Source organism: Mixophyes fleayi, chromosome 7 (assembly GCF_038048845.1).
Source record: "Mixophyes fleayi isolate aMixFle1 chromosome 7, aMixFle1.hap1, whole genome shotgun sequence".
Classification (NCBI taxonomy): Eukaryota; Metazoa; Chordata; class Amphibia; order Anura; family Limnodynastidae; genus Mixophyes; species Mixophyes fleayi.
The window spans coordinates 33,363,773-33,391,622 of NC_134408.1; the positions used below are offsets into that span (position 1 = coordinate 33,363,773).

Below are 27,850 nucleotides of genomic sequence, written 5' to 3' on the forward strand. Positions count from 1 at the left end.
ATCATCTCCCGAATTGACTATTGCAATTCCCTCCTTACTGGTCTTCCCAAAAACAGACTCAAACCCCTAAAATCTATTTTGCATGCTTCGGCAAGACTGATTTTCCTTGCAAATAGCTATTCCTCTGTTGAATCACTCTGTATGTCTCTACACTGGCTGCCTGTCTTCTACCGAATCCAATATAAAATACTTTTACTAACCTACAAGGCCATCAACAAAGCTGCACCAACATACATCTCCTCTCTTGTCTCAAAATATCTCCCAACTCGGCAACTCCGTTCTGCAAAAGATCTGCGTCTCTCATCCACCCTCATTACATCCTCCCGTTCCCGGTTACAGGACTTTTTTCGGGCTGCACCCACTCTATGGAACTCTCTCCCTCGCACAATAAGACTCTCCTCTGTTCTACAAACTTTCAAGCGTTCTCTGAAAACCTACCTATTCAGACAAGCGTATAATATTCCTCAACCACCATCTTAACCTCACTACCTTTAGCCTATTACACAATTTCACACAAGACAACTACCCCCGGACCAACATTATTGTGTGACAGGATCATTTAGCTTATGAGTCACCCTACCTTTGCAGTCTGGCTGGGCCAAGATGCAAAATGTATACTTAACCTCATGTGTCAATCTCCCATTGTCCCATAGATTGTAAGCTTGCGAGCAGGGCCTTCTCACCTCTTTGTCTGTTTTACCCAGTTTGTTTATTAGTTTATTACGTTTGTCCCCAATTGTAAAGCGCTACGGAATATGTTGGCGCTATATAAATAAATGATGATGATGATGATGATGATGATGATGATGATGAGCTTATTCTTGGAATTATATGATACATATTTGGAAATATTTTGCATATATTGTTGATTTTAAAATACTGTACCTTTATTTGAATGTATGATTTAATATCTCAGCGAAGCATGACAGGAGCTCAGGCTACAAAAATCTGATCTCAGAGTCACTCTGTGCTTGAGTCATGCAGAAGAAAGACCTATACAGAGGATTGTACAGACGCTTTTGTTGTATACTGACAGATAAATCATCAATATTCTTTACACCTATGCATCAACTTTAACTCTATTGCACGCCCTTTCCGATGCGTTCCACATACTGCAGCAGAACAAGGTAAATGGTGATTACCTCCTGCTAAATGAGTGACAGGCTGGCTCTGACAGGTGTTGTAAAAGGACCGGCGCATGCGCTCATAGTATCACAAGACAAGTAAGGGCATCTGCCGACACGCATGCGCAGTAAGCACGTTGAAGCTATGTACGCTGCCCGTTGTGCGCACGCATGTCCCGGAAAAGTGGCTAAGCTGGTCTGTCCTTATTGGAAGAGGTTACAGGAATCCATCCACCGTGTAAACATGTCAACTGCAATGAACTTTGGAGTGAAAACATTTAAACCTCGCCCTCCAGAGAAGGGATCTTTCCCACTGGATCACTTTGGTGAGTTGTGGGTTTTGCAGTGCAGATAATACTGCGTACTGTCCAAGTTGTGACTGTATTGGAGGACAAACCATGCTGATTTCAACACTTGTCATTTCATTATAGTAATGCAACGATGAAAATGGAAAAAACATACAAAAGTGCCTGATCTAATGGGTATTAATAGAATATTAAAACATGCAACACATGTATATCATCATGTACCTTAAGACATACATTTAAATAAACCAGGTGGTAGATAAACGTTTATGTAGGGTCATAAAAACCTCTGATATGTGAATTATTGAAGGGCACAAAGGCCATTTTACAAAATAGGTTTTTATGTGACAAAAAGGCACAATACTTATTGAACAAACAATAGTGATAACAATTTAACATACATAATATAAATTAGAAATGTTTTAATAAAATACAGACGAACTATTAAACTACTATGGAAAAAGTGTCTTCCTGACATCACTGAAAGTAGTGTGCTGGTATGCTAATCTGTTTTGCAATAATTTTATTGTCCTAGTGTCCAAGTACAGTTGTAGAAATGGGCTATTAAAAATATACTGTAACCAATGGTGTAATCATAGGTGCAGGCGGCATCTGAGGGAGGGCATCTTCTCTGGGCATATGTGAGTTTTCACTAATTGTGCCCATACAAAGTATTGCTGTGGAACCCAGAAATGTCTAGTTATACTACTGGCCATAACTCCTGTGGCAGAGATATGGCATTACTTCTACTAAACATAGTATAATTTTCTGAACATAATCATAGGAACCATGATTGTTATATTGATTCCTTGAGGGCATAGAGCATCCATATAAATTCTTCATGAGGCATGTATATGTCTTTGACGTATTATCTGTTTACTTTACATATTTATACAGAGGTATTCACAAACATGTATTATGAGAAGTATTGTTTTGAACCATTAGGTTTCCCTAAAGGAATATATACTGAACTTACTGACCAAAACGTGTTTGTTTTTTCTGGCCAAAGAAATGTTATCCAATATTTTGGGCTCCCATGAAATCTTAACTGGGCAATAATAACGGTTGATTGCCTTTCTGGGATAACAGGGTATTTCTGAGTAAATCATTGGAGTTAAGTCATAGAAATCAGTATTTGCTTACATATATAGGGATTTCCTGGAAACCATTTTGGCTAAAGTAAATTCAGATACAATCATATCACGACAACATTAACATAATATTTTTTCATAATAAATCTGCTTAGGCTATGATCATTATTGTTATAATTACGCTTTGCAATTATTTTGAAAATGCATAGTTTTTGTGCTTATTCTACAGAAATATAACTTCAGACAAGTCAGGTCAGCTTGTTGACCTCTCATCCATGGTCCCTTATGAAATCTGCTATACAAGTATTAGACAGTGATCATTTTTAATAGTGATCAGCATTCAAACAATGCATATTTCCCCTCTGAAATCAATGCTGGACTCTGTTAAGTGTTTTTCAAGACTCAGTCGGCTATAAAAAAATCCACATGAACTGGCTTAGGAGAGGGGTACAGGGGACACTGGATCTGCAGAACTGGTCTAAAATTAAGGTCAACTTAACCCAAAGCTCAAAACCAATGCTTTGCAAACTCCACTCGTATGGTCAAAGAGACACCCTGTTACACATATGGTGGGCATGCCTAGAATAAAACACTACTGGGCATAAATTTGATAAAAAACTTGATAGACATATCCTATACGCAGCTAAATGCCAAATCATCTCCACTTGGATAAAGACGGACCCTCCCTCCATAGCGCGACAACAGTATTTGGAGAAGATACCGCATGGAGCGTATTACTCCATACTACCTAATGGACCATACTTTGCAAGAACCTGGTTTGACTGAACCACTGTTTTAAATACTATTTAAATCTAACTAACACACTATAAGGCAATTCCCACCCATTCCCCCCCCTCTCTCCACTCTCTCCTCTTCCCAAGGGAACAATGGCGGCTCACAACCCCTCCTCTTTCATTACCATTAAATCTTAGACATATGATTTTGAGGATTAAGACTGGAGAATTTCATAAAGGTTCATAAAGGGTTTTTTTTTTGCACAGACCCTGTAATGTCTCTATTGCATTGTAAGACCTATTCTTGTGTGCCAACCCTCTCCTTCCCCTTCTTCTTGATAATATTAACCCTGATTATCTCTAAAAAAATGAGATATTGGGAGTGGGGGGGGGGGGAGTTTACCCTCAAGAACTCGAGTCTCTGAATCCTTCACAGCTTTGTCACTCTATCTTCTTATATCACCATATAGGACAAATTATATACAATTCTAGATTGTAAGCTCTTAACAGGCTGGACCGTCTCTATCATGTCTGTAAAACTGTATGTGCATGTTCCAATCTCTACAGTTTAATGTTGCTTATGAAATGCAGCATAAATCACAGATGCCAACAATATAAAATAGATTTCATGGACACTGCAGCTGCGCTCATGCATTAAAGCACTATATGGTCTGTGTGGTCCTTGCAGGACTACAGCCCCCATCATGTCATGTTTACTGAATTAGGTTATCACATACGGTTCTGCATTTTAAATACTGCTATTCAATAAATGTTACCTTATACAGCCCAGGGAATAAACACATGGTAAGAATTGCATTCATCATACAGAAAAAGAAATGTCATGCAGTTGGGTCATTATAGACAAACCTTTCCAGTGACTTCAATTTAGGGAGAGTTTGCAACTGTGATGATAATGCCTACAGAGTATATTATCATCATCATCACCATTTATTCATATAGCGCCACTAATTCTGCAGTGCTGTACAGAGAACTCACATCAGTCCCTGCCCCCATTGGGGCTTACAGTCTAAATTCCCTAACACAGACACACACACACACACACACACACACACGTCAATTTGTTAGCAGCCAATTAACCTACCAGTATGTTTTTGGAGTGTGGGAGGAAACCAGAGCACCCAGAGGAAACCCATGGAAACACGGCAGAACATACAAATTCCTCACAGATAAGTCCATGGTTGGGAATTGAACTCATGACCCCAGTGCTGTAAGGCAGAAGTGCTAACCACTTAGCCACCGTGCTGCCCACTATATTATATTTATTTGTAGGTATCAATTTATTAGCTACTGGGTGTATCTAATGTAATTTTCATGTACACAATATATTTCTATTGATGTTGTGTTTTGCAGGTGAATGTAAACCATTGAAAGAAACGTTCATGAAATGTTTACGAGAGAACAGATTTCAGAGCAGTCTGTGCAGGGAAGAGTCAAAGGAATACTTGGAGTGTAGAATGGAAAGGTTAGTGCACACCAATGGAAAGTATATACATAATAAGAAAATGTTCAGTGTCTGTAAGTACATCGTGTGTGTTTACTAGTGCTGGGTCTTGCAGGTAAGTGTCCATATGTAAAGATATAAACCAGAAAAATATATTCTAGTCTCTGTGACACTAAGGGGCATATTCAATTCCGATCCCGATCCGCCGGAACGGCCGCGAACCTAATCCGCGGTACCGCAATAACGTGGATTTTCGCTCGCAGCCCATAGGGCTGCGTACGAAAATCCGCGTTATTGCGGTACCGTATTACCAGCAGTACTGCGCATTTTCCGCGGTGACGCGCGTTACATCGGATCGGAATTGAATACAGGTACTCCTCACTTAACGACTGAGTTCCGTTCCTACGACTAGGTCGTTAAGCGAATTGGTCGCTAAGTGAGTACAGTACTGTTATATGCACCTACATGTATTGTAATCATTTTTATTGATTCTAAATGAAGAAATAGACTAAAGAAAACTGTATTTTGATATGTTTGCTTTACATTGCATAACACTGCATAACAGAAAATAAACATGTGTACAGTAAAGCTCTACAAACAGCAGCAATTATAACAATGAGGACCCAGGGAGAACCTGGTCGTAACTCCGAGTGGTCATTAAATGGGTAGGTTGTTAAGTGAGGAGTACCTGTATGCCCCTAAGTTCTCAAAATATGAATAGATGAATGTCCAATTATCCTGCAGCTGAGTAGAACCTGTGGGTTCTCACAAAGAATTTGACAAAAAAACACAAATATCAGTGCTAGAATATTGTGGATATCCACTTTGGCACAATTAGACTATATTGCCTTTATTATTACATATGTCATTTTGAAGATAATATATTGTGAGGGTTTTTCAACCTTTTATTTATTTTAATATGGTATTACAATCAGTGCACGGATATTTGTTTTTTGTCATACAATAAATATTGTGATTTTTATACATCAATATTGTGAATTCAGTAATTAGGAAGTGTCCATATGTAATCTGCTGTTGAGTTTTACATTTCATCTGGCCCAGGAGATCTGTAATGGGTGTAAGGTTGGGTACACACTACAGGTTTTTCACTCGATTTATCATGCCAGTCACATGACAAACGACTGTTAGGTCCGATATCGTATTAATGTGTACACTCCCATGGTCATGTTTTATCGTACCAAAGCTCATCGTATCGTTTTATTTTATAAACTGACCAAATATCACTATGAACGATGTCTGGCAAATGTGGAAGTGTGTACGCACTCACGACCAGCTGTGTAGGCAGATCTGTATAGAGTGTGCAGTGTCGTGATCTTGTCAACCGATGGTTATGAGAGATGAAGATCTGTGTGAAACGCGTATAGTGTGTACACATGTATACTAATCAGGACTGTCAGATATTAGTAAAATCATTAAAAAGAGATTGCATTGGGAGAAATTTTTTATAGTGTGTACCCAGCTTAAGTTGGATGGGAGGATAGTCTGGGATTAGGATATTAGATCCTTATGTTGCCCTCGCACACGTTAACAGTTTTATTTACATCCTCTGTTGCCAGAATAAGAGAAGATTGGGGGCGCATGTAATGATATCTGTATTACACTTTATCCAGTTAGGGGGAACAAATTATATATATATATATATATATATATATATATATATATATATATATATATATATATATATATATATATATATATATATATATATATATATATATATATAGAGGCTGGTAGCAGGTTAAACATAGGGCCATAAGGACGTGGGGCAGACACTACAAAAAGGACACAACGGAAAGCCATCATGAGGCACGTACATCCAAGGGAAGCAGAAGTGGCATTTGACATGTAAGTGACCTATCACAAGAAGCAGCCAGCATGAAGATATTTGTAACATTTAGCAACTTAAACCTATATTACATGTGGTGTTCTCCAGCTAACGTCTGTTTTCCTGGTCTCCAAATATATATATATATTTACAACTTACAGTCGATATTCCCATACACAGGATCATTTTGACAGAAGCCAACTAACCTACCAGAATGTCTTTTGGGTGTGGGAGGAAACCACAAACACGGGCAGATTATACAAACTCTACATAGCTCTGGTTGGCAAGGTGGAATCCTGTACTCCAGCACTGTGAGATAGCGCTGCTAACCATGCATAATACACCAGCAATGACAGTGGGTGTCTCTCAAAAGTTTTTTTCACATAGGACTACATGCAAAATGTAATTAAAATTAAAAAAAACATTATTATGTGCTTAGATTGTTTTGTTTTTAATAACGGACTGGTTTCATGATTGAATATGGCAACATGCTTGAACCAGTTGCATTTCCATATAACTTAATGGGAATGTAGTTGAGTCATAGGGGTATATTTACTAAACTGCGGGTTTGAAAATGGAGATGTTGCCTATAGCAACCAATCAGATTCTAGCTGTCATTTTGTAGAATGTACTAAATAAATGATAACTAGAATCTGATTGGTTGCTGTAGGCAACATCTCCACTTTTTCAAACCCGCAGTTTAGTAAATATACCCTATAATCTTATCCATTATCTGCATTTTGGAGATTTTCTGTAACCTATGGAATGAAATAATACAAACACACAATGAGTTGTTATCTTAAGAGTTTCATGTATTTACTATTTCTTGCAGACAACTAATGGCCAAGGAGCCCCTGGAAAAACTCGGCTTTAAGGACCTAAAAAATGAACAGGCAACAGAAGAGCAGAGCAAGTTATAAGATTAATGCACAATATGTGAACTTGAAAGGATATTTATTCCCAAACTTCAAAGACATTTGGTTTTTTGTTATCTACAGAATAAGGATATGGCGACTGTGCCATTTATAAATGACACAGCTTTTCCAAGAAACTCTTCTTTGTTTTGTTTTTGTATTTATTTCGCTTGGAGAAAAAATCAATAAGGTGATAAGAAGACTTTGCTGTTTTTCTATCTGGATTGTCTGACTTACAACACAACTATTAAATCCATTTTTCTATTGGTTGATTCTATTGTTAAAGGGCAAAGCTCCTAAATGTAAATTTTAGTCTGCAAAGCATAAATGTATAATAAACGGTTTATGCTTTTTGTTTTATTTAATGTCATAATATACATTTATACCACATGGTTGCTTATGTCAAAAAGCTGAAAGGTAAAGCACATCCTGTCAGTTATTTCCTTCAGTCAAGCTTTAAGATGATTTGCTATGCGCTGTGCGTAATTACAGCAATCTTTACAGAACTTTTCACTATGATGAAATAGCCTGCAGCCTACTTAGAGCAGCTTTGTGACTCACGTGAGTCACATGGAGTTCTTGTCTAATCCCTATGCCAAATCCAAACTATTCTAACTGCTACGACAGTGGTTATATGTTGGCAAAATGCTAAAATATTGTATCGAGGGGAAAACACTATTGCACCATATTAAAAAAGCCTAATAGTTGAAAGAAAGTGGCTTTGTTCCTATAAGCTTGTTTTAAAATATAATCAACCTATTTTTATTGTACGTGTCCACTTAAAATGGAGCCAGTCATTACTTTTTGCTTTTATTAACATTTAGACAAGAGGCGAAGGGTAACCATCGCTAAATGAAAACCTAACAAACACTTTATTATGGCAAAATAATATATTTTATGTGGTCATTGTTTTATATCTCAGGAGATGTTAATCATAGGTAGTGAAAAGTCCTATACTCACAGCCTAAATGGTTTTAGAACTCTAAATAGAAATTTTGACAGTAAAAAAACGTAAAGTCATTGTGGCTTGGTGGATATACATTTTTATCAAAAAGTCTTCTCTCAATATTAAACAATGACCACATTGGGAAAAAATATAAATTTGCTGTATAAAGTTGTCATTTAGAAAGGGGATTACACTTTATAAAGTCCCTGTACGAAATCTCTTACTTTCTTGACTAGTACTTTTATTACCCTATGCGCTATTAGGGTGCCAATACTTACATACATTTTGGATCTCTGACAATGACCATAGGCATGGCTCAGGCTTCTGTAGCAGGAGATATCTGCCACAGCTTCTCTGAGTCATACATTATTAAGTCACTGTGTCCATCCAATAGCCGAGCATATCTGAGGTGGAGGTTCACACTCTATGTGCGTGCTGGATCCCTGAGGTAGAGGTACTAATGTTAGGAATGGAGGGAAGTTAGTAGAGAGCTACAGTCAAGACCAAAAGTTTTGAGAATGACACAAGTATTGGTTTTCACAAAGTCTGTTGCTTTAGTGTTTTTGGACCTTTTTGTCAGATGTTGCTATGGTATACTGAAGTACAATTACAAGCATTTCATAAGTGTCAAAGGCTTTTATTGACAATTACATTAAGTTTATGCAAAGAGTCTTTTTGACCCCTCTTTTTGAAGACCTCTGCAATTCGCCCTGGCATGCTGTCAATCAACTTCTGGGCCACATACTGACTGATGGCCGCCCATTCTTGCCTAATCACTGCTTGGAGTTTGTCAGAATTTGTGGGCTTGTGTTTGTCCACCCGCCTCTTGAGTATTGAGCACAAGTTCTCAATGGGATTAAAGTCTGGGGAGTTTCCTGGCCGTGGACCCAAAATTTCGATCTTTTGATCCCCGAGCCACTTAGTTATCACTTTTGCCTTATAACAAGGTGCTCCATCATGCTGGAAAAGGCATTGTTCCAGCAAATGTGTCTGAATGCGAAGTAGCCATCACGTCCAATGAAACCCAACTTGCAGAACTACAGAAGCTTAGTTTACTAGGTAATTGTAAATATAATATTAGGCAGCATGTTGAGGGCTTTCAGTTTAGGAAGAGATGTTGAAAGAGGAAGGAAACTGGGACTGCTAACAGACAAGTCGTTTTTGGACATTTTAAACCACTTCTGTATGAGAACAAAACTAAAAAGATGACACTGCCCAACAGTTTCCGAACTAAACATAAAGTGACAATTATACAGGCTTACTTTAAGGGTAATGTCACCTAATATACAAGGTACCACCTTGAATTTGTTATTGGTTTGTTTACGCCCTCCTGTAACTGTTAGTAATTACATTGCTTTACTGTTCAGCTTTCTGTGTTTTTCACCAAAGCATTTACAACATCTTGGCATGACTGTTTATTGACATTGCTCTTGAATATGAAGCAAAATTGGCTACAATTGGATACGATGAACATAGCTGAGCCAATAACAATGGACATAAACAACTACTATGCCTATTTAATAGTTAAGCTAAATGATAAAGCAATGTGTTTAGTAAAAGTTCCAGGATGGCATGCATTATTTAATACATTAAAGTTGTCTGAAGTTAGAAGAACCTTTCATATTGAATTCATTTTATTTGTCCTCGGTATTACGACTATGAGAGTTGTCATCATGGCAGGTCACACTATGCAAAAGTTGGGGTTTTATAAACTGATGTAAGTCCGAATCAAATGTCACTTTATCACTTTCACGAGTAGAGATGCACCTTACATGGGTTTTAAATAAGTAATTCCATGTTCTTTTTTTTGTCCTTCTGTTCTTACTGGGCCATTAAGTAAAGTAAGGCAAAAAAAAAGAGTAAATGTTCTCCAGGACAAACCATCTTACAATGCAAGGGGTGCAAATTAGTTTAATATTTTGCACATAAGTTAAATAGTGGCTGTTTTGTCATGTAGCACAGAAATGCTTGGTAGCTTTATTTTTATACTGAAATTTAAAGTTGATTTAGAACATGCCCTACCCAACTATAAATTTTTCCCCATATTTTAAATTTACCTCCCCCCTCCAATGCAACATGGTTTTGCCCAGGTTCAAAGTTACTCCTTTTTAATGCTTTGCTCTCCTTAATGACTCAGGCCCTAGGAGAGTAAGGTAGTGGAAGGTGCAGGTTCCCCAGCAGCACAATGCAGTGAGTAGAGGCTCATGGGAAACTGATGTGAGAAGGTTGTGGTGTCAAACGTAGTTCTGTACGGAATGGAGTTCATACATCCAGCATGTTATTTCTAACCTGGCAAATTATTTTGTTACTATTATAATATTTTTCATACCATACTTTTTTCATTAAAAAAAATATATTCGACTTGGTTGCCACTGAAGCTGTTTTTCTAACAAGTACAGTGCAGTGTCTGTTTAGTGAAATGCCATTCACAGAAACGAGGCTTATTACAGGTAAAAATGTTTATTTTCAGTTAGATGGTGTCCGGCTCCTAGGACAGTAAGAGGTTTGTTTTTCACAGAACTACTTATCAGCAGTACATAGAAATGATGAGTGGGGCGGACTCACAATGTTGTATTAAAGGGTCATAGGCACTAAACAGCAGTTTAGAGAATCCGCAAAGGGCTGAATAAACTGTTATCTTTTAATGACTTTTACAGATTCCATTGTAGAACACTTTTAAAGGAAATAATATAGCTCCGCAGTGTTCTCCCCAGAAACTGTTGCCAGCCAGGTGGCATTAAGAAGTAGCCAGGTAGGGGCAGTGTAATACTTTGCAATAATAAGGAACAATGTTGGAGGTTATTGCCCACACCTGCCAGGACTGGTCAGACTGGTGGCCAGTGGTCTAACACACACTGCTGCCTGTAGTGCTCACATAGTGCCTGTTATACTAGGAGATACAATGGTTTATTCTATTATAATAGGACTCTGTTGGGCCCAAGAGTCGGGGGGCAAGTAAAAACAGCTGGGTGTAAATAGGTGCTGGGAGAACACCGCTCAGTTTGGCCTGGTACATGTGTTCCTATCAACTGACAGATGGGTTAGGCAAAACTCGACAAATAAAGGCTATTTGACCAACAAACTGTGTTCTTGAAACACTGTATACTTGCTCTGAAAGTCCTTCTACATCTGTTTTCTCCTTTATGTTTAGTCACATACTTGGTGTCTAGAAAACTCAGTCTTTCCCATTATCAGCGTCATTGTAAGTGCTTAGAATGAGAATAACTACAGCAAGGGATGATTCACAACAGTAGAGCTGAAGCGAGAAGTACAATTTTGCCATCACAAACAAATACAATGTCTGATTAATGTGACATTAGCTTCATCAGATTATAAGTAATTATAGTGAGTGCAAATCACTGGATTTATATCGCTGATACCCCTAAATAGAACAACATGTGTGCTCTTGACTATAGTATCTCAAGACATAGGACTGTTATAAAAAGCAAATTAGTGAGACGTGTCTAACATTGTAAATAACTATTTGGGGCACACTGACAAATCGGTACCAATACATTATCTACACTTCATTTCCAACTATCCAAGCAAATATATGAAAGAACATTATTTAAATACAGAATAAATGTTTAGTATTTTGGAAAAACATATTTTCATTCTGGATCAGCAGTACAGTCATCTAATTTGCTTGACCTCTCCACAGATCTGGACCGGTTTACCCAATGTGAATGCTAGCCATGTATCGCTAAAATTCCTGTTTTCATAGTTTCTCTACCATCGTAATCTTATTCTTTAGTCATAAAGCCTTAAGAGAGATGTCCACTCACTTTGGTTAACAGTAATATTGTCTATTTGTTGAAATATGTGCAAATACTCTGTATCACTGCCTTACAGTAGACAACATTTAAGGCAGGATCTCCCATCAAAGTAGTAGTTCTCCATCAGCCTCCCCTCCATTTATTATATTTACCTTGCTAGTGATTCCAGTGCTGGTCGATTAATACAAACGCTGTATATGGCTGGTCTTGCATGGAAACAATTTGATTGGTCAGCAGCCCCACATGTCCAAGCAGTGGTCCTACCACTCTAATAAACTGCAATGTGCTTTATGTCATAGCTCATTATAATGCAATGTTTTATTACACATTGCAGTATATTAGAGGGGCAGGAGAGCTACATAGAAACAAGGGCCTACAGACCGTGAAATGGATACCACGTACTGGAATCACCATATTGGTAGATCCATACTGAAATCAATGAGCATTATTGTGGGTTGAGAATGGAAGTGATTATTTTTTTAGTTAACATCCCCTTAAAACTTGACAGTTTATAAATGGTTCACTCATTGCAGATATCAGCAGCCCTATTTCATATCTCATTAATAAAATATGGATTAAAAAAAATATATATTTAATATTAAATAGATATATAAAGATGCCTTTAAAGCGTACTGTACATACAATGCCTTTTTATAGTCTATCTTACTTGCATACACACGTTCTGTGCTACCTAATGACGCATACGTGTAGTTTTTAAAACAAAGACTTTGCCATGCCAGTCATCACTATCAGTGGGCACTTACACCTGCTCTGTAGCTGGTGCAAATGGTACAGGTGAAAACAAGTGCACTTAAGAGAGACCCAGGACCTGAATCAGCCCCATCTGCACACTGTAACTGTACCTGGCCTAAGTTAATCAGCCTCTCCCCAACCCTGTTCTGCTTTTCTTATTCTAATGTTGTGTATATGCTGCAGAGCTCAGGCAGAAATCATTCAACATTAAGTAATGTTAGTAGCAAATACCTGCCAGCTACTCCCATGCATTTTACTTAAAACATTTTTGAATGTTATTGTAGGCTTAGATTTATTTCCTTGCCCTAAACTTAAGCTGGGTACACACTACAGAAAATGAAAGCAGATGTGATTTATGTAACGTTTTTACCAACGAATGAAAGTCCCGATGAGCATGCAGATTTATGTGTATACATCTACACTATTTACCTTCAGATCTGTGATCTTCATCTGTCATAATCATCGGCTGAAAAGTATGCGGATCGCTTCTGTCTGACTCGCCGAGCTCCGCAGGTGCCTCACTAAAACAGCCAAAGATGGCCAAAACGAGCTCCGTTTCAGTCATCTTAGGCTGTTTTTGTGAAGCAGCTCCCTTGGAACGGAAGATCAGCATCTAAGGTAAATCTGAGGGATAACGTTAGCTGGGGGCACAACTGTGAGGGACATTGTTAGCTAGGAGCACAACTGTGAGGGATAACGTTAGCTTGGTGCACAACTGTGAGGAATAACGTTACCTGGGGGCACAACTGTGAGGGATAACGTTACCTGGGGGCACAACTGTGAGGGATAACATGACTGGGGGAACAACTGTGAGGGATAATATAACTAGGTCACAACAAAGAGGCATAATATGGGCACAGGGCACAGGTTTGAGGCATAATATGATCTGGGGCACAACTATGTCACATAGTTGTGCCCCAGATCATATTATAGTCTATGTGGCATATGAACTGGGGGGCACTATTGTGTGGCAAAATGTTTATTTGTTGGTCAAAACAGCAAATGAAGTGGCGTATGGCATACCACCAGGGCCGGTGCTAGGGTCCATGGCGCCCTAGGCATTTTGAAAAAAATCGGCGCCCCCCCCCCCCCGCAAAAATCGTCTTTCCTTACCTTGTCACACCACCGCCGCCTCTCTGCTCCGTCTCCTCCCCTCCACTCACTGACACTAGTGAGTGGAGGGGAGGAGACGGAGCAGAGAGGCGGCGGTGGTGAGCAATAGCCTCTTCCCCTCTCCCCGTGCATCTGAATGCTGTGCGGTGGCCGTGACAGGTATGGTCAGCGGTCGCCGCACAGTTTTAAAGTAATTTACATTCTTGTGGCGCCCTCCAGAGCCCGGCGCCCTAGGCAAGTGCCTAACCTTGCCTAATGGGAGCGCCGGGCCTGCATACCACTGTATAACATTATTCTTTGACCAATATACATGTATATAAATAAACGATGATGATGATTTTATATATATATATATATATATATATATATATATATATATATATATATATATATATATATATATATAATTTTGTTTTCCATTTTTTACAGACTTTAATTCTAGACCCTTAAAACTGATTCCTTTTGAAATGTATAAAAAGGTAAATCAGGTGGATCATAAGGACAAAGACAAGTTCAACAAAACAGCAATCAGAGATTTTGCCAAAAAAGCTGTAATTGGCGTCACAGTTGCTTGGAATGGAGGAGAAACAAATGAATGATACAGAATGAGAGGAAATCAGACAAGACCTTTATACAAAAAACTCAGTCCAACATTACATGTAGATGCTGGTTGGGAAGTCCCAAGTCCTTATAAGGTAAAAAGAATGATGTAAAGCGATTCTAGAACAGAGAGTCTCCTGAAAGCCTAGAGCCTGCACTACACGCACACAACACCAGGTGGCATCCAGGAGCAGCTTATTAGGACATTACTTTCTTAATATTTGTGAGGAATGCGGAACCAGAACAAGTCATTGGTTTGCAAAAGCAGAGTCCAGTTTGAATGGGAGAAAGGAGGAGCTCACGTAGGTCTGATACCCAGATGCACAATATCCCTGCACTAGACAGCTCTAGAGACGACCACCTACAGCAATGAGGACTACGTGAATCCCTCCCCGCTGTATCCCTTGTCTGTGTCACTCTGTGGACAAGAGAAGGGAGGGTTGGGAGACCGGAGATAGCTGGAAGATAAAGGGATAGCTGGGCTGGCTGTACACTATGGCGGAAGAAGGGAACAGGAGAGCTCTGCTGGAGCTGGCCCAGAAACCGGGGAACACTGTCTGCGCTGAATGTGGGGCTCCAGGTAAGCACAGTTATGTCATCCATTGTCTGTCTGTTTGACCCCCCCCCCCAGCTGAGAGGTATTTGGGGAGAGTGCTAAGGGTGATCCCTGTACCCCATATTCATTGACTATGCTGAGGTGAACTTTCCTTATAGATATGCTATACTAAATATAAATGCTTTATACTAATGGGCTCATTTTAATTCATTCAGTCCAGATGTAGGGTGGCATGACTTATTGGGGGATGGAAATAATATCATATATGTCAAAATACTCAGTTTACTTATGCACTGTATACTGAGGCTGGAGATCCAGTTTGTCAATTTTCATTTTGCTTGTGAACTCGGAACTATGCAAGCTGCTGCAGATCCTCTTTAGCTTTGGAGAACATTGTGCTGGGCTGGCCTTGACTTGACAAGAGGTTCTGCAGAAACTGCAGGGAATATTGAATTTTGGCTCTCTCTGTCCCCTCTTTGCAGCAGTCACTGAAATGAATTAGTTACGCAATTAGAAGGTGATAAATTAATAAAGGCCATGTGTAAGGGGTTACCAAGAAGACACCTAGGCGAAGCCATAGTCTAAAAATGTATTTAGCCATGTTATAGAACATTTTCTTTCCATAGCTGGTGTATATTTAGATGTAGACAACATCTTTTAACCAAATGACTCAGTGCTGAGGTTTGGAGGAGTGTTGCTGATCTGCAGATATTATCATGTGTGACAGTAGTAGTCTGTGTTTCTTCATTTTTGTAAATAAAGCAGATATATTCCTAGCTCACAACTAAGTTAATTATTTTTAATTTTAGTGTTTTCCAAGATATAGATATAGACATGACTATATTATTATATGACTGGTGACAGAGCTACTTGACATCTCTGGTAAAGGGCGTAGGAATTGATGACAGGTGCCATACTCCGCCCCTGTGACTTCTGGGTAAGGTTGTTTAACTCCTGTGCACCTGCTAACACAGGTAATTTATCCAGCATGTGAACTGCCAGTCATTCTTTTACCAAGGAGGCAGGATCTTGATTTTCTAAATCTGCCAACACAGACTTGTCTGATGTGGTGTGACATCAAGAGGAAACACTGCATAGACAGACTCTGCTTATGAAATTGTCACATAAGCTATATAAGCTAAATTTTGATGGTTGTTAAAGCATGGAAGGAGAACTAGAGCATATATATAATATATGTTTTGTTGTTGTTTTGGTGCTTAACAGGCTTTTAGCCCGCGTGTTTTGCATTAAGAAACATGTACCTAGTAGAGTTTGAGATGACGTTTTAATAAATCAAGGGGTAGTGAGATCCATTAGATTTTTGGGTACCTCAGTCAGTAACACAATTGTGTGTTGTGAGCAACATTTTAGGATGGCACACTGGTCAGCATTGCTGCCTCACAGTGCTGGGGCCATGATTGCTACCAAAGCTCTATCAGTGTGGAGTTTGTATTTTCTTCCCGTGTTTGTGTGGATTTCCTGTAGGTGCTCCGGTTTCCTCCCACAAACTAAATACTTATTGCTAGTTTGATTGACTTCTGACAAAATTAACCCGTGTGCGTTCATTCATGTGGTAGGGAACATAGATTGTAAACTTCACTGGGGCAGAAACTGATGTGAGTGGTCAAATATTCTCAGAAAAGCCCTGTATGATATGTAGGCGCTATAGAAATAAAGGTTCATAGTAATGTGTTGGTAAAAAACAGCAGATATTTGTTGTTTGCTGTTAATTCATATGACTATATAAGTAATGAGATCCGTCCTTTGCTGACCCTTCTGTTATTTCCAAAGCTTCTGCTTACAAATGGTACATATAGTGATTCCACAAATGTAGCACATGGGGGGAATGTCTGAAATATTGTCCAATTGAAATCAATGTAGGACACTATTTTGTCACACAACAGCTACTGAAATAGAAAAGCAGCGTCTCCAGGGGAAGAATGAATATATATATATATATATATATATATATATATATATATATATATATATATATATAATATAAATGTCTAGTGGCGTGTGTCAGTCTGTCTGTGTGTGTGTGCGTGAAAAAAATAAAACCAAGCTGCAGCGCCACCTGCTGGGCGGAGTTATACACTGACCTACTAAAATCTTAGTGTGTGTGGGGAAAAAAATTCAGAAAGGGCTGAAATTTGGTATACTAAGATGTTTTTAATTTGTTAATTTAATTTGTTAATTGTTAAAAGTGTTTATAAAGATTTTAAAAAAATATATATATATTTCTTGAAGGAGAAGTGACAGTTGGGAGTGGTTGGTGGTTGCCGGGGGTGACAGTGGGGAGTGGTTGGTGGTTGCCGGGGGTGACAGTGGGGAGTGGTTGGTGGTTGAGGCCTGGGCTATGGCCCAAATGCATGACAAGAACCTTTTTAACACTTTAAGTAGCTTGATTTGACTAGAATGCATGAGTATCATGCACGGTTTAACTTGTGTATATATATATATATATATATATATGTATATATAATGTTGTATATAAAAAAAAAGTTCATGAAAATTATACTAAAATACTTCCGTGAGTTTGATATATGCTTCTTCTAAAACACAAGTGGCACATCGGCTTTCCTGTGCATCAGATGTTGCTTTATTGTGTGCAATACATACCATTTTCATTGCATTGCTTCTGGGTGACAGTGGTATGAGTTTGTGGCCATTCATTGTACTGGAGCAGCTGATAGTTATACTAAGCCAGTTGTTCCTATACCCTACAAATAAATAGTTGCCAGCTGCCTCTGGTTTCCATTTACTGCACCGTTCATTAGATTTGTCAGTGACAATGTTACTGTTGGTTTATCTTGACCATTCTCTACAGTATAATCTCTTTTATTCTGTAGGGGGCTGAAAGTCTTAACGTGTGTTCTGTTATTTGGTTATAGGAGTAAGCATAGATTAACACCACTTTTCCATATACGTTCTCCAAAACACAGGGTTGTAATTTCTGTATACATTGATGTGAGCTGCCATGAGGATTGTCCTTCTGGTGTTAAAGGACTGTTAAATTTAAAATATACAGTGCTTTATATAAAAGAGCTACAAATAGCAGTCACAGATGTATATGTAATAGGTCCCATACTAGGATAGGACTTTCTTTTTATATTGCAGTGTGCGCTCCAAAGGGTATATTTATTTAAGTGGCGGTTCTGAAAATCTTTTGTCATCTTTTTACAATGGCAATTTTATTAAAGGCAAAGCCCATTGGGTTCTGAATTTAATAAAGTTGACGTTTTCAGAAATGACGGCAGAGAATCTGCGTTGATAATTATACCCTCAAGTCTTGGCTTACTTTCTATATGGTCACTGATCATAGGTTTAATCTCATATTCTTGTATTTTATATGATCTTCTTTAATACATGTAAACATCTGAGGCTAAGAGATTAAGAAATACATGGTGGGCAGCATGTTGGTTAAGTGGTTAGCACTTCTGCCTCACAGCACCGGGGTCATGAATTCAATTCCCGACCATGGCCTTATCTGTGTGGAGTTTGTATCTTCTCCACGTGTTTGCATGGGTTTCCTCCGGGTGCTCCGGTTTCCTCCCACACTCCAAAAACATTCTAGTAGGTTAATTGGCTGCTGTCAAAATTGACCCTAGTGTGTCTGTCTCTGTCTGTGTGTGTGTATATGTTAGGGAATTTAGACTGTAAGCTCCAATGGGGCAGGGACTGATGTGAATGAGTTCTCTGTACAGCGCTGCGGAATCAGTGGCGCTATATAAATAAATGATGATGATGGTAGGAATCCCATTGAAGAATTCTATAGCCAGCACTGTTTGGCCAGCTTTAAGCCGGTTACCCACTGGCAGTAGAATTTGTCATTCGGTGGCAATGCGCACTTGCACGTATGGTTGGGGGGTGGGCAATGGAAGACATACCACTTGGTAACCAGCCCAAAACGGGCCAAAAAATCCAAGCTACATATACTTCAATTAATGAAATATCTTCCATTCTACAGTGATCTCAAATATCTTCATTTCAGAAAAACTCATTGTATATTAGTGTTTATTAGTCGCTTGTTTATTGTTTGCATTTTAAGTCTAGTGTTCTTTTAAATATTTTTTTAACTACAATATGTACAATATTATCGGTCTATATTTTTAATACTTTTCTTTAGAATATTAACCTTGCGTAATTTATTTAAAGCTGATTATTTAGATACATAAGATTTAGCATTGTCATTTTGCTGGTTATACAGACCCAAATCCCGCTACTGTGCTCTGTGTGCGATAAAACAAATATTGTCAACTGTGATCTCATGTTGGCACCAATACAAAATTAGATGTTTACTGTTCGGGTTACAAACCTAAAATCTGCTACAATCCCCAAAAATATACTGAAAATTATATTGAATTTTACATACTGAATTATACTGAAGGAGCTAACAAAAAGACAGGGCTTGTAACTTGTGATTCAGCTGAACTTATATGTTATTCACGTGCCAAGTGTTCTGAATTGATTCACAATAAAAACATGTTGATAACTGTTTCCTTTGTCCTCATTGTTTTGCTTGAGAACCTTCTTTGGAGCAGAACGAATGACGGTATTCTACACGGATCAGCTGGTCTTTGTCTTGATCTCCTATCACAATCACTTTTGCTTAGAGCAAGACATGAGATCATTGACCCATATGCTATTATAAACCAGTGTATTTGAAAATGAACCATGGCCCAGAATTAGCTAAAATGCTTACTGTGTGTGGATTCAAGCAGAAATGTGGCAATGCACATAAAATTTATAGTACTACTATTATTATTATTGATTATTTTACTTTATTTATAAAGGGCCAACATATTACATAGAGCTGTACATTCAGGGGATCATGATACAACTAAATAACATACGAAAGGACATAGAAGGTAATGAGCTTACAGTCTAAGAAGTATAGTAGCATTTAATCTATAATGCCATCCCTCTCTATGGAGCATAAGTAAACTAGTTATAGCACATGAGCATACTAACTAGAGCCAGACATGCTGTGGTATTGCAGCCAACCAAGCCAACAATAACTTGAGTACCCCTATATTGATGCAATGTATGATAATTATCCTATGGATGTCTATTGGTTGATTATCAGTCATGGTGGTAAATGTGGTTAGAAGGTGACCACAGATAATATGGATATTGACCTGAGTGTGAGATCACCTTCTAGCAACACTAATAGACCCAGTGATGCCAAACGTGATCTAACTGATTGACCCTATGGGGTATATTTACTAAACTGCGGGTTTGGAAAAGTAGAGATGTTGCCTATAGCAACCAATCAGATTCTAGCTGTCATTTATTTAGTGCATTCTACAAAATGACAGCTAGAATCTGATTGGTTGCTATAGGCAACAGCTCTACTTTTTCAAACCTGTAGTTTAGTAAATCTAGCAATATGTGTGTGTGTTCAAATGGCTGTTGCTCAGTGCAAGTAGCAGGAACCCCCCTTTTTGTGCCTTCCTCTTGCTTAGAGCTTCCAAGTGATCCAATTTGCCCAGGGAGGACCCTCTTTCTCCCTACACAAAATCTTTAACTCACAATGTTTATATTCCCATAACTTAAACTTCAGATGAAACCAAATTAAGGACAAGTTAGTATATGTTTCTATAACTGTTTTACCTTATTTCATCATCATCATCATCATCACCATTTATTTATATAGCGCCACTGATTCCGCATCGCTGTACAGAGAACTCATTCACATCTGTCCCTGCCCCCATTGGAGCTTACAGTCTAAAATTAATTGGGAAGACTTGAATTGAAGTATTGGGTAAATTCTATGGTTTAGCAAACATTAAGTCACATGGCTGTCCTGGTTATTCATTCCAAAATGATGGGGAACCCTTGTCTGTTTTTAGTTATTTTTGAATCCTCCAGTCTTTGCCTTTCTGCCAATCACATCAGAGGATAAACTGCCTTTAGGCTATTGTGTTATGTCACGAATAAACCCGCTCTGGTATGCGTGACGTGCGAGTGTGAAAGAGTTAATCAAAACATAATACTGGTCTGTCTAAAAATGATTATATTTTGCACTTGTTAGTAAACACCAAGTTCTGAGATTTAGTTCAAAAACTGACACTCTTAGGAAGTCTTCATTTACTCCCTGTCTGATCCCAAATTAGAATCAAAACTTAATTTAATCAGAGTTAATGTAAATAATATCCCTTGCCTTAAATATAGCATTATAAAAACCAACCCTGTCTGGCCATGAATTCTTTAAGAACATAAAGACAGAATATTATTAAATGGTGTTTAATATAACAAAAAGTCACATTGCTCTTTGAAAAAAAATGGTCATAACAAATTAATGTACAGAAAATATAAATGCAACACAGTTGTCATTAAAAAACAGGAATGGTCATAGCACACTCAAGCTGCCTTGAATGAGATAAGAACAATTCAAGATTGGGTCCAAGAACTGACAATTTCTAAAATAATTTCCTTACTTTTAACTTTTCTCTTCTTTGCCCAAACCTCCTTTACTTGTGACATCATGCATGAGGTATGCTGGTATGCTAATCTGTTTTATGGCTGTTTTAATGACATTTTGTTCCACAACACTTCTAGTAATGATTTTTAAAACTAGATTATCTTTCTTCTGGAACATAACAGAGATATCATGGTAGGTCAGCTTAATAAGTGAACACAAAGGAACATTCATTCATATGGATTCCTTAGGAAGATACATTATCTATGGTACCAATTTATGACACATGTCATGTGGCGCGTTTCACTGCTTACAAATATACCCAGAGCTCTACTTCAAACATGCCTTATGGAAGCTAATGCTTTGATAAATTATGTTTTTTTGTATGACTATATAATGCACTTGGGATGACCTTAGCTATTATCCTTTGTGGCTACAAATGAATTTTCAAACTTTTTGCATCTGTGGGACTGTACAATAAACCATAGTTGACAGATCCTCTGTACACTCAAGACTCTCTGCATAAACCCTCCAACTATGTGACACAAAGCAGGTCTTCTGAAGCAACATCAACCTACTTTAACCCCTTGTTTACCTTACACACAGTGATGTCACATGTCAAAAGCAACTCCTATCTTTGGGAGTCATCACGAAAGCAGTTATACATTAGGTTCCAATTCCAGATTAGCCTATCCCAATTGTAAAGCGCTATGGAATTTGCAGGCGCTATATAAATAAATGATGATGATGATCACGACCTATTGTGAGACAACTATTATCATTAATAAAATTGACAGATACGAGAATTGTGGGGCATGGACAAATACAATGGCACTAGAAAATGCTAAGCTCTGCCGCCATCTCTGTAGCCCCTCAATCGAAGCTAAGTAATATTATACAATCTCTTAATATTTACTTTTGATAAATTTTAAATTTGTTTAATTAGAACAATAGTGTTTTCCTGCTCCTATGAACGAGGTCCAAACTTTCACTACCAGTTTATGCACAGGGCATTTGTTACAGGAAGTTACATAGCAAGTCAGAGTCACTCAGCTTCTACCAAATCATTAGCATAAGGATATAAACACTGACAGCATGGAGCTGAAAAATGATGGTGGAGACAAGCCTTAGTGACACTTCAGAGTAAGCTTTGTACATCCAAGCATATGATACAGATAAAATAAACTCCGGAAGCACTTAGGACTTGGCCACAAGAGCAGAATCCTGACGTCGCTTTCCAAATTGGAACACGATGCAAGTATGCAATGGAGTAACTAATGCTGCCAAGAGATCTGTTGATTCTTATGCAGTGACGTGAATGTTGTTCACACAGAAAGGAATAAAATGCATGAAAGTAACTACAGCAAAATGGTGTCTGTATGAAGTCATTGTTATGAGTGTAGACCACAAGCGCTGCATGGCATAGGGTCATATCTTGTTGACGGTATGTGGGTCATATCTTGTTGACGGTATGTCCCAGGGTGTTATCTCGATGCAAGTACACCACTTGTCTGGATGAGCACTCCTCTTATGTGGTGAAGGCGAATGCAGATAAACAACCCTCAAAATAAGGATCTATTGATCACTATGTTGAACGCTTTGTCCATACTCACAGGAAGGACCAAAAATAGAATAAGTTGCAATTATTGTCTGTCCAGCATCCAGCGATCAATGCACCACAGATCCCTCAGTACATATCTATACACCATAATGTTTTGGCTCCTGGCTGTCCGTGTTTATATCCTTATGTTAATGACTTGGCATAACCTAAGTCAATTGTTTGCTGTGCAACTTCCTGTTAAAAAAAAAACTTTGCTAGCAATGTGGGTGAATAGGCTTCATTCCCTTCTGCTTTCATACTCTGTAAAACAGATTGTTGCCTTTGTGCTCTTACCCCGCTGTGCACTATCCCTAGAAACTCACTTTCACAAACTTGCATAAAAAATCCAGTGCTTAGTATGCTGCATGTACACCAACCGTCCATCTCTGGCTGACCTTGTTTCTGAAAATCTCTTCCTGCTGTCTGACATAGGCTTCATTGATCGAAAATGACACTTGTTTATATAGGGTTAATTTCCTTGATATAGAAGATTTAACTCTGGGAGTGACTCGTAATGAAAATACTTCCCCCTTTTTTTTTAGTTAGTTGGGCAATGTTAATATTGCATACACAGCAAAATATTTATTGAAAAGCATTCTAGCCTGCGAGTTTTGCTTCTTGAGCACGTTGTCAATTCGGGATTATAAGCGATGTTCAACTAAGTGTCAAATTCTGTACTTTTAGGTATTTTCATCCAAAGGCAACAAACAGCTATTACTCTCCTCCGTCAGTCCGTATTTACTCAAGGAAGAAACCGTTCCACATGTTAGCAAGTTAAAAGTTTACATTTATGTAATGCACAACCACTTATACATTTAATTAGAACTAAACCCCAACAGAGCATTCATGGACACAAGTCAGTGACTTGGGATGGACAGTTCCAGGTAAATAATAACTTTCTGTTCTGAGCTCTTCTCACACTCAATCATTTCACACTATCTCAAATGTTTTTGCAATACAAAATGTAATATCTTGTTCTGATATGAAATTAGAGGTCAAACAATCCTGGTACACAGCCTATGTATGACGCATTGGGCCTAATTCAGTAAGAAAGTAAGGCAAAAAAATGAGTAAGTTTTCTCCTGGACAAAACCATGTTACAATGCAAGGGGTGCAAATTAGTTTATTAGTTTGCACATAAATTAAATACTGGCTGATTTTTCATGTAGCACACAAATACTTGATGGCTTTATGTTTACACTGAAATTTAAAGTTGATCTAGGACATACCTTATCCCAACTATAAATTTGTCCCCACATTTTAAATTGACCCCCCCCTCCAATGCAACATGGTTTTGCCAAGGTGCAAAGTTACTCTTTTTTTTTTTGCTCTACTTTCCTTAATGAATCAGGCCCATTGTTTGCATTTATTCCAAATAATGACATATTTCTGTTTTAAAACATTTCAGGCCTAACTGGTATAACTACAGTTTGTGTGTGTGTGTGTGTGTGTGTGTGTGTGTGTGTGTTAATTATAGTACCCTTTTATTCTCACTGTTCGTGTTTCCTGTCTCACAGACACCAGTAGACTGAGAAGGTACGACTTAATACACAATGCATACCGTTCTTATATGACGTGTTGAATGTTGATTTACTGTTTTTGATGCGAGGACTAACCATAAAATAACTCGGTACTGCTGCAGAAAAGTACACTTGCATATTCTGTGACTAGCCTGTACAAATCAAGTTTATTTTTCCCTGTGAATATTGTACATTGACCTCTTTGTGTTGTATAAGCAACACTTTATGAGATGTGTCAAGTAAGAAAATAGTTTCAGTGCATGGTGTGAAATTGTGGTAAGCTGGGCGGAAATATGAGCACTCAGTCCTGTAGTGACAAAGTCTTGTTGTTAAAAAAAACAGTCGATTTGGTTCTGTTTTATTTTCTAAAACGTATAGGCAAACCAGGCCAATGCCTAGAGTAACACTTTTCAGGATGCAGCAAATGGATTTGTATTGATTTCATTTACAATTTTTTTCTCCTTTTTATGTACATATTTTTTTGCGACTTTACCAGCCTTATTTCTGTAACAATAATTGTGATTTTAGAGAGGACAACGGAGGAGTATGATGGGGCAGAGTTACAAATTTAGGGCACGTTCAATGACAATGTCATGGTGTAAATGTATCAAGCTGTGAGTTTCTGGCAGGTTTGAAAAGTGGAGATGTCGCCTATAGCAACCAGTCAGATTCTAATTATCGCTTTGTAGAATGTAGAAGTAGAATGTGGTTGCTATAGGCAACATCTCCACTTTTCAAACCTGCAGCTTGATACATTTACCCCCTGAACTCTAAATATGACTATGAGTAAAATAGTAATTTGTGGACGTCTGTTGCCAATAGCCCACCATCATACAATTTAATTGTACGTCCTTTCTTTTTCGTTTTAAAAGCCAGAGAAAGTTAGAACTTCATCAGATTTCGATAATATATGTTTTTATTCAAATGTTTGTATTGATTTTCATAATAAAATGCAACAGTAACAACACAAGTATTAAATATTTGTTGCATCTGTAAGTCACAAGCTGCATTATGCTTGGCTATGCTGTATAAATATAATTAGACTGACACTTGATTGACACAATTTTGAGCACATTGAACAGAGTATGTAAAGTAACATCCAAGATAAATTAAATAATTTAAATAACGGCACTTGCGTAAAGCACAATACCAGGCAAATTTGACACCTCTATTGTAATACACATAACAGAATTAGAGGGGTACACTGTTTGATTAAACAGCAGTCAGAGGGCACTGTAGCCATTTTCCAATTATTTTTTTTAATTTACCAGGGCAGCCCTTACAAAGGTAGGACCAGAGAGAGGTTAATAAGATCTTTTCATTTTTCAATTATAGACCCTTCTGGTGGTTTCCAGTTAAAGTCTTTAGTTTCCTTGGTATAAAACAATAAATAAGACAATAGGGGGCTGTGGTGTTAATTTGTTTGTCCATTATGTTTGGGAAAGTATCGTTTTGTGTATCTCCTTTATTTTTATTTGGCTAAACTGTTGTATTATCTTAGTAATGTGCTCTGTGCTTTAGTGCATCGGGAAAGTCTATGCTGATGCAATGTGGGTAAACAACGAAATATATATATACAACTATATATACCGGAACACAAGCAATGCGCCCCTGTCAATCCTATGCAAATTCGGCCAATCGCAGCAGGGGGTGGGGCTACATTGCCGCCTTTAGTCCCGCCCCCACCCATATTCAACAACGGAGGCAGATGGATCTGGGATTTTTGCCTGCTCTCTCGGAAGTCCAGGAGAACTCCCAAAAATTCGGGAGTCTCCCGGACATTCCGGGAGAGTAGGCACCTATGGTTTACCTTAGTTTGTAAAGATACCACAGTTTTGCCTTCTGCTTTTGTAGAACACACGGAAGCATTTTTCTTTTTGGTTTTGTTGCTTCTATTATTTTGACCTGTGCGATTGTACTATGCCTTGCACAATAATTACATAGCAACCATTTTTATTCTGTATGCTATAACAGTATAAGTCATACATTATGATCAATGGGCTGACAAGAAGGCAGGAAGCCTGGGCCACTTGATTTCATAAATGAAACTGAGTAAAGGGCTTTTAATATGCAATTAGTGCACAGTGGCTGGGTATACAGTAGCACACACTTTGCTATTTCAATGTTTACTGGGTTTCACTTGTTCAAGCCAGGTAAATAATCATATTTTACCAGTAGTAGAGACTGGGATAGCCATGATTACCCTGAACTTGTCCGTTGGCTCGCTACAAGGTTCTAGGTTTGCATTCCTTCCTATATTAGTCTGTAATCCCCTGTGGTTGTGCTTCTATATAATGCTGGGAGTTTCTTCCAATCATCTACTAATTTCACAATAGCCTAATATTGTATTACTTTCCTTGTAGAGACTAAATACTCCCTTCCTGAACTGTATGTGCAAAACAGAATACTAATTTGCACCCCTTGCATTGTAACATGGTTTTGTCCAGGAGACTGAAATAAGAAGTTTCTCAAGTTAAGATCCTTAATGAATCAGGCCCCTATTTATCATTTATTTAATACATTCTATAAAATGATAACTAGAATCTGATTGGTTGCTATAGGCAACAGCTCCACTTTTTCATACCCACAGTTAAGTCAATATACCCCCAAATCTTTAAATCACAAAACTTAACTTACCATAATTGAAATTGCTGATTAACCCACTGTAACAAGATAAATGGAAATAAGTTCCAATAACTGTTTAGTCTTATTTGGTATTCAAAAAGACGTATGGGGTGGATTTTGTGGTCGAAATAAACTTCAGGTCACAGGTTGCTGGCTTTTCATTTAAAAATCATGACCGTGGGTGAAAACTTTCTTGACATGTATAAATTTAACTTACTCAACAACTGGATATCCCTGAAACTTACCACGGAAAATACATGGAACTGCTTAACACTATCATCTTTATTATGGTAGTTATTTTTTAACATTTTCTTTTAATGCAATTATAGTAAAACTTCCCAGGATTGCACCATCATCTCCTGTAACAATACACACAGCTGAGGATCCAATATGTAGTATATTAGAGGGATTTTCAGTTGGTGTAATGGGATCTATAATGGCAATAGATGTAAGCCTCTCAC

General features: G+C 38.1%; 2 protein-coding genes across 2 annotated transcripts in view; both read left to right on the forward strand.

Moving 5' to 3' along the window:
- Window positions 1-1,273: 1,273 nt before the first annotated feature.
- On the forward strand, window positions 1,274-7,836 carry COX19 (cytochrome c oxidase assembly factor COX19). The gene is made up of 3 exons (XM_075179629.1): window positions 1,274-1,450; window positions 4,626-4,737; window positions 7,395-7,836. The coding sequence occupies exons 1-3, from the start codon at window positions 1,369-1,371 to the stop codon at window positions 7,480-7,482; spliced, it is 282 nt and encodes a 93-aa protein (XP_075035730.1). The 5' UTR covers window positions 1,274-1,368; the 3' UTR covers window positions 7,483-7,836.
- A 7,068-nt stretch (window positions 7,837-14,904) lies between these two features.
- ADAP1 (ArfGAP with dual PH domains 1) overlaps window positions 14,905-27,850 on the forward strand; it is a 134,010-nt gene continuing 121,064 nt past the window's right edge. The window contains exon 1 of the mRNA XM_075179630.1: window positions 14,905-15,244. Coding sequence (XP_075035731.1) covers window positions 15,160-15,244 — 85 coding nt within the window. The 5' untranslated portion in view covers window positions 14,905-15,159. The remainder of the gene's footprint in view (window positions 15,245-27,850) is intronic.

What these genes read in the sequence shown, in the direction of transcription:
- COX19 (XM_075179629.1), top strand. Translation starts at nt 1,369, where the DNA reads ATGTCAACTGCAATGAACTTTGGAGTGAAAACATTTAAACCTCGCCCT. An exon ending in TTTCCCACTGGATCACTTTG is followed by an intron (nt 1,451 to 4,625) that starts GTGAGTTGTGGG and finishes TGTGTTTTGCAG; the next exon opens with GTGAATGTAAACCATTGAAA. An exon ending in TTGGAGTGTAGAATGGAAAG is followed by an intron (nt 4,738 to 7,394) that starts GTTAGTGCACAC and finishes TATTTCTTGCAG; the next exon opens with ACAACTAATGGCCAAGGAGC.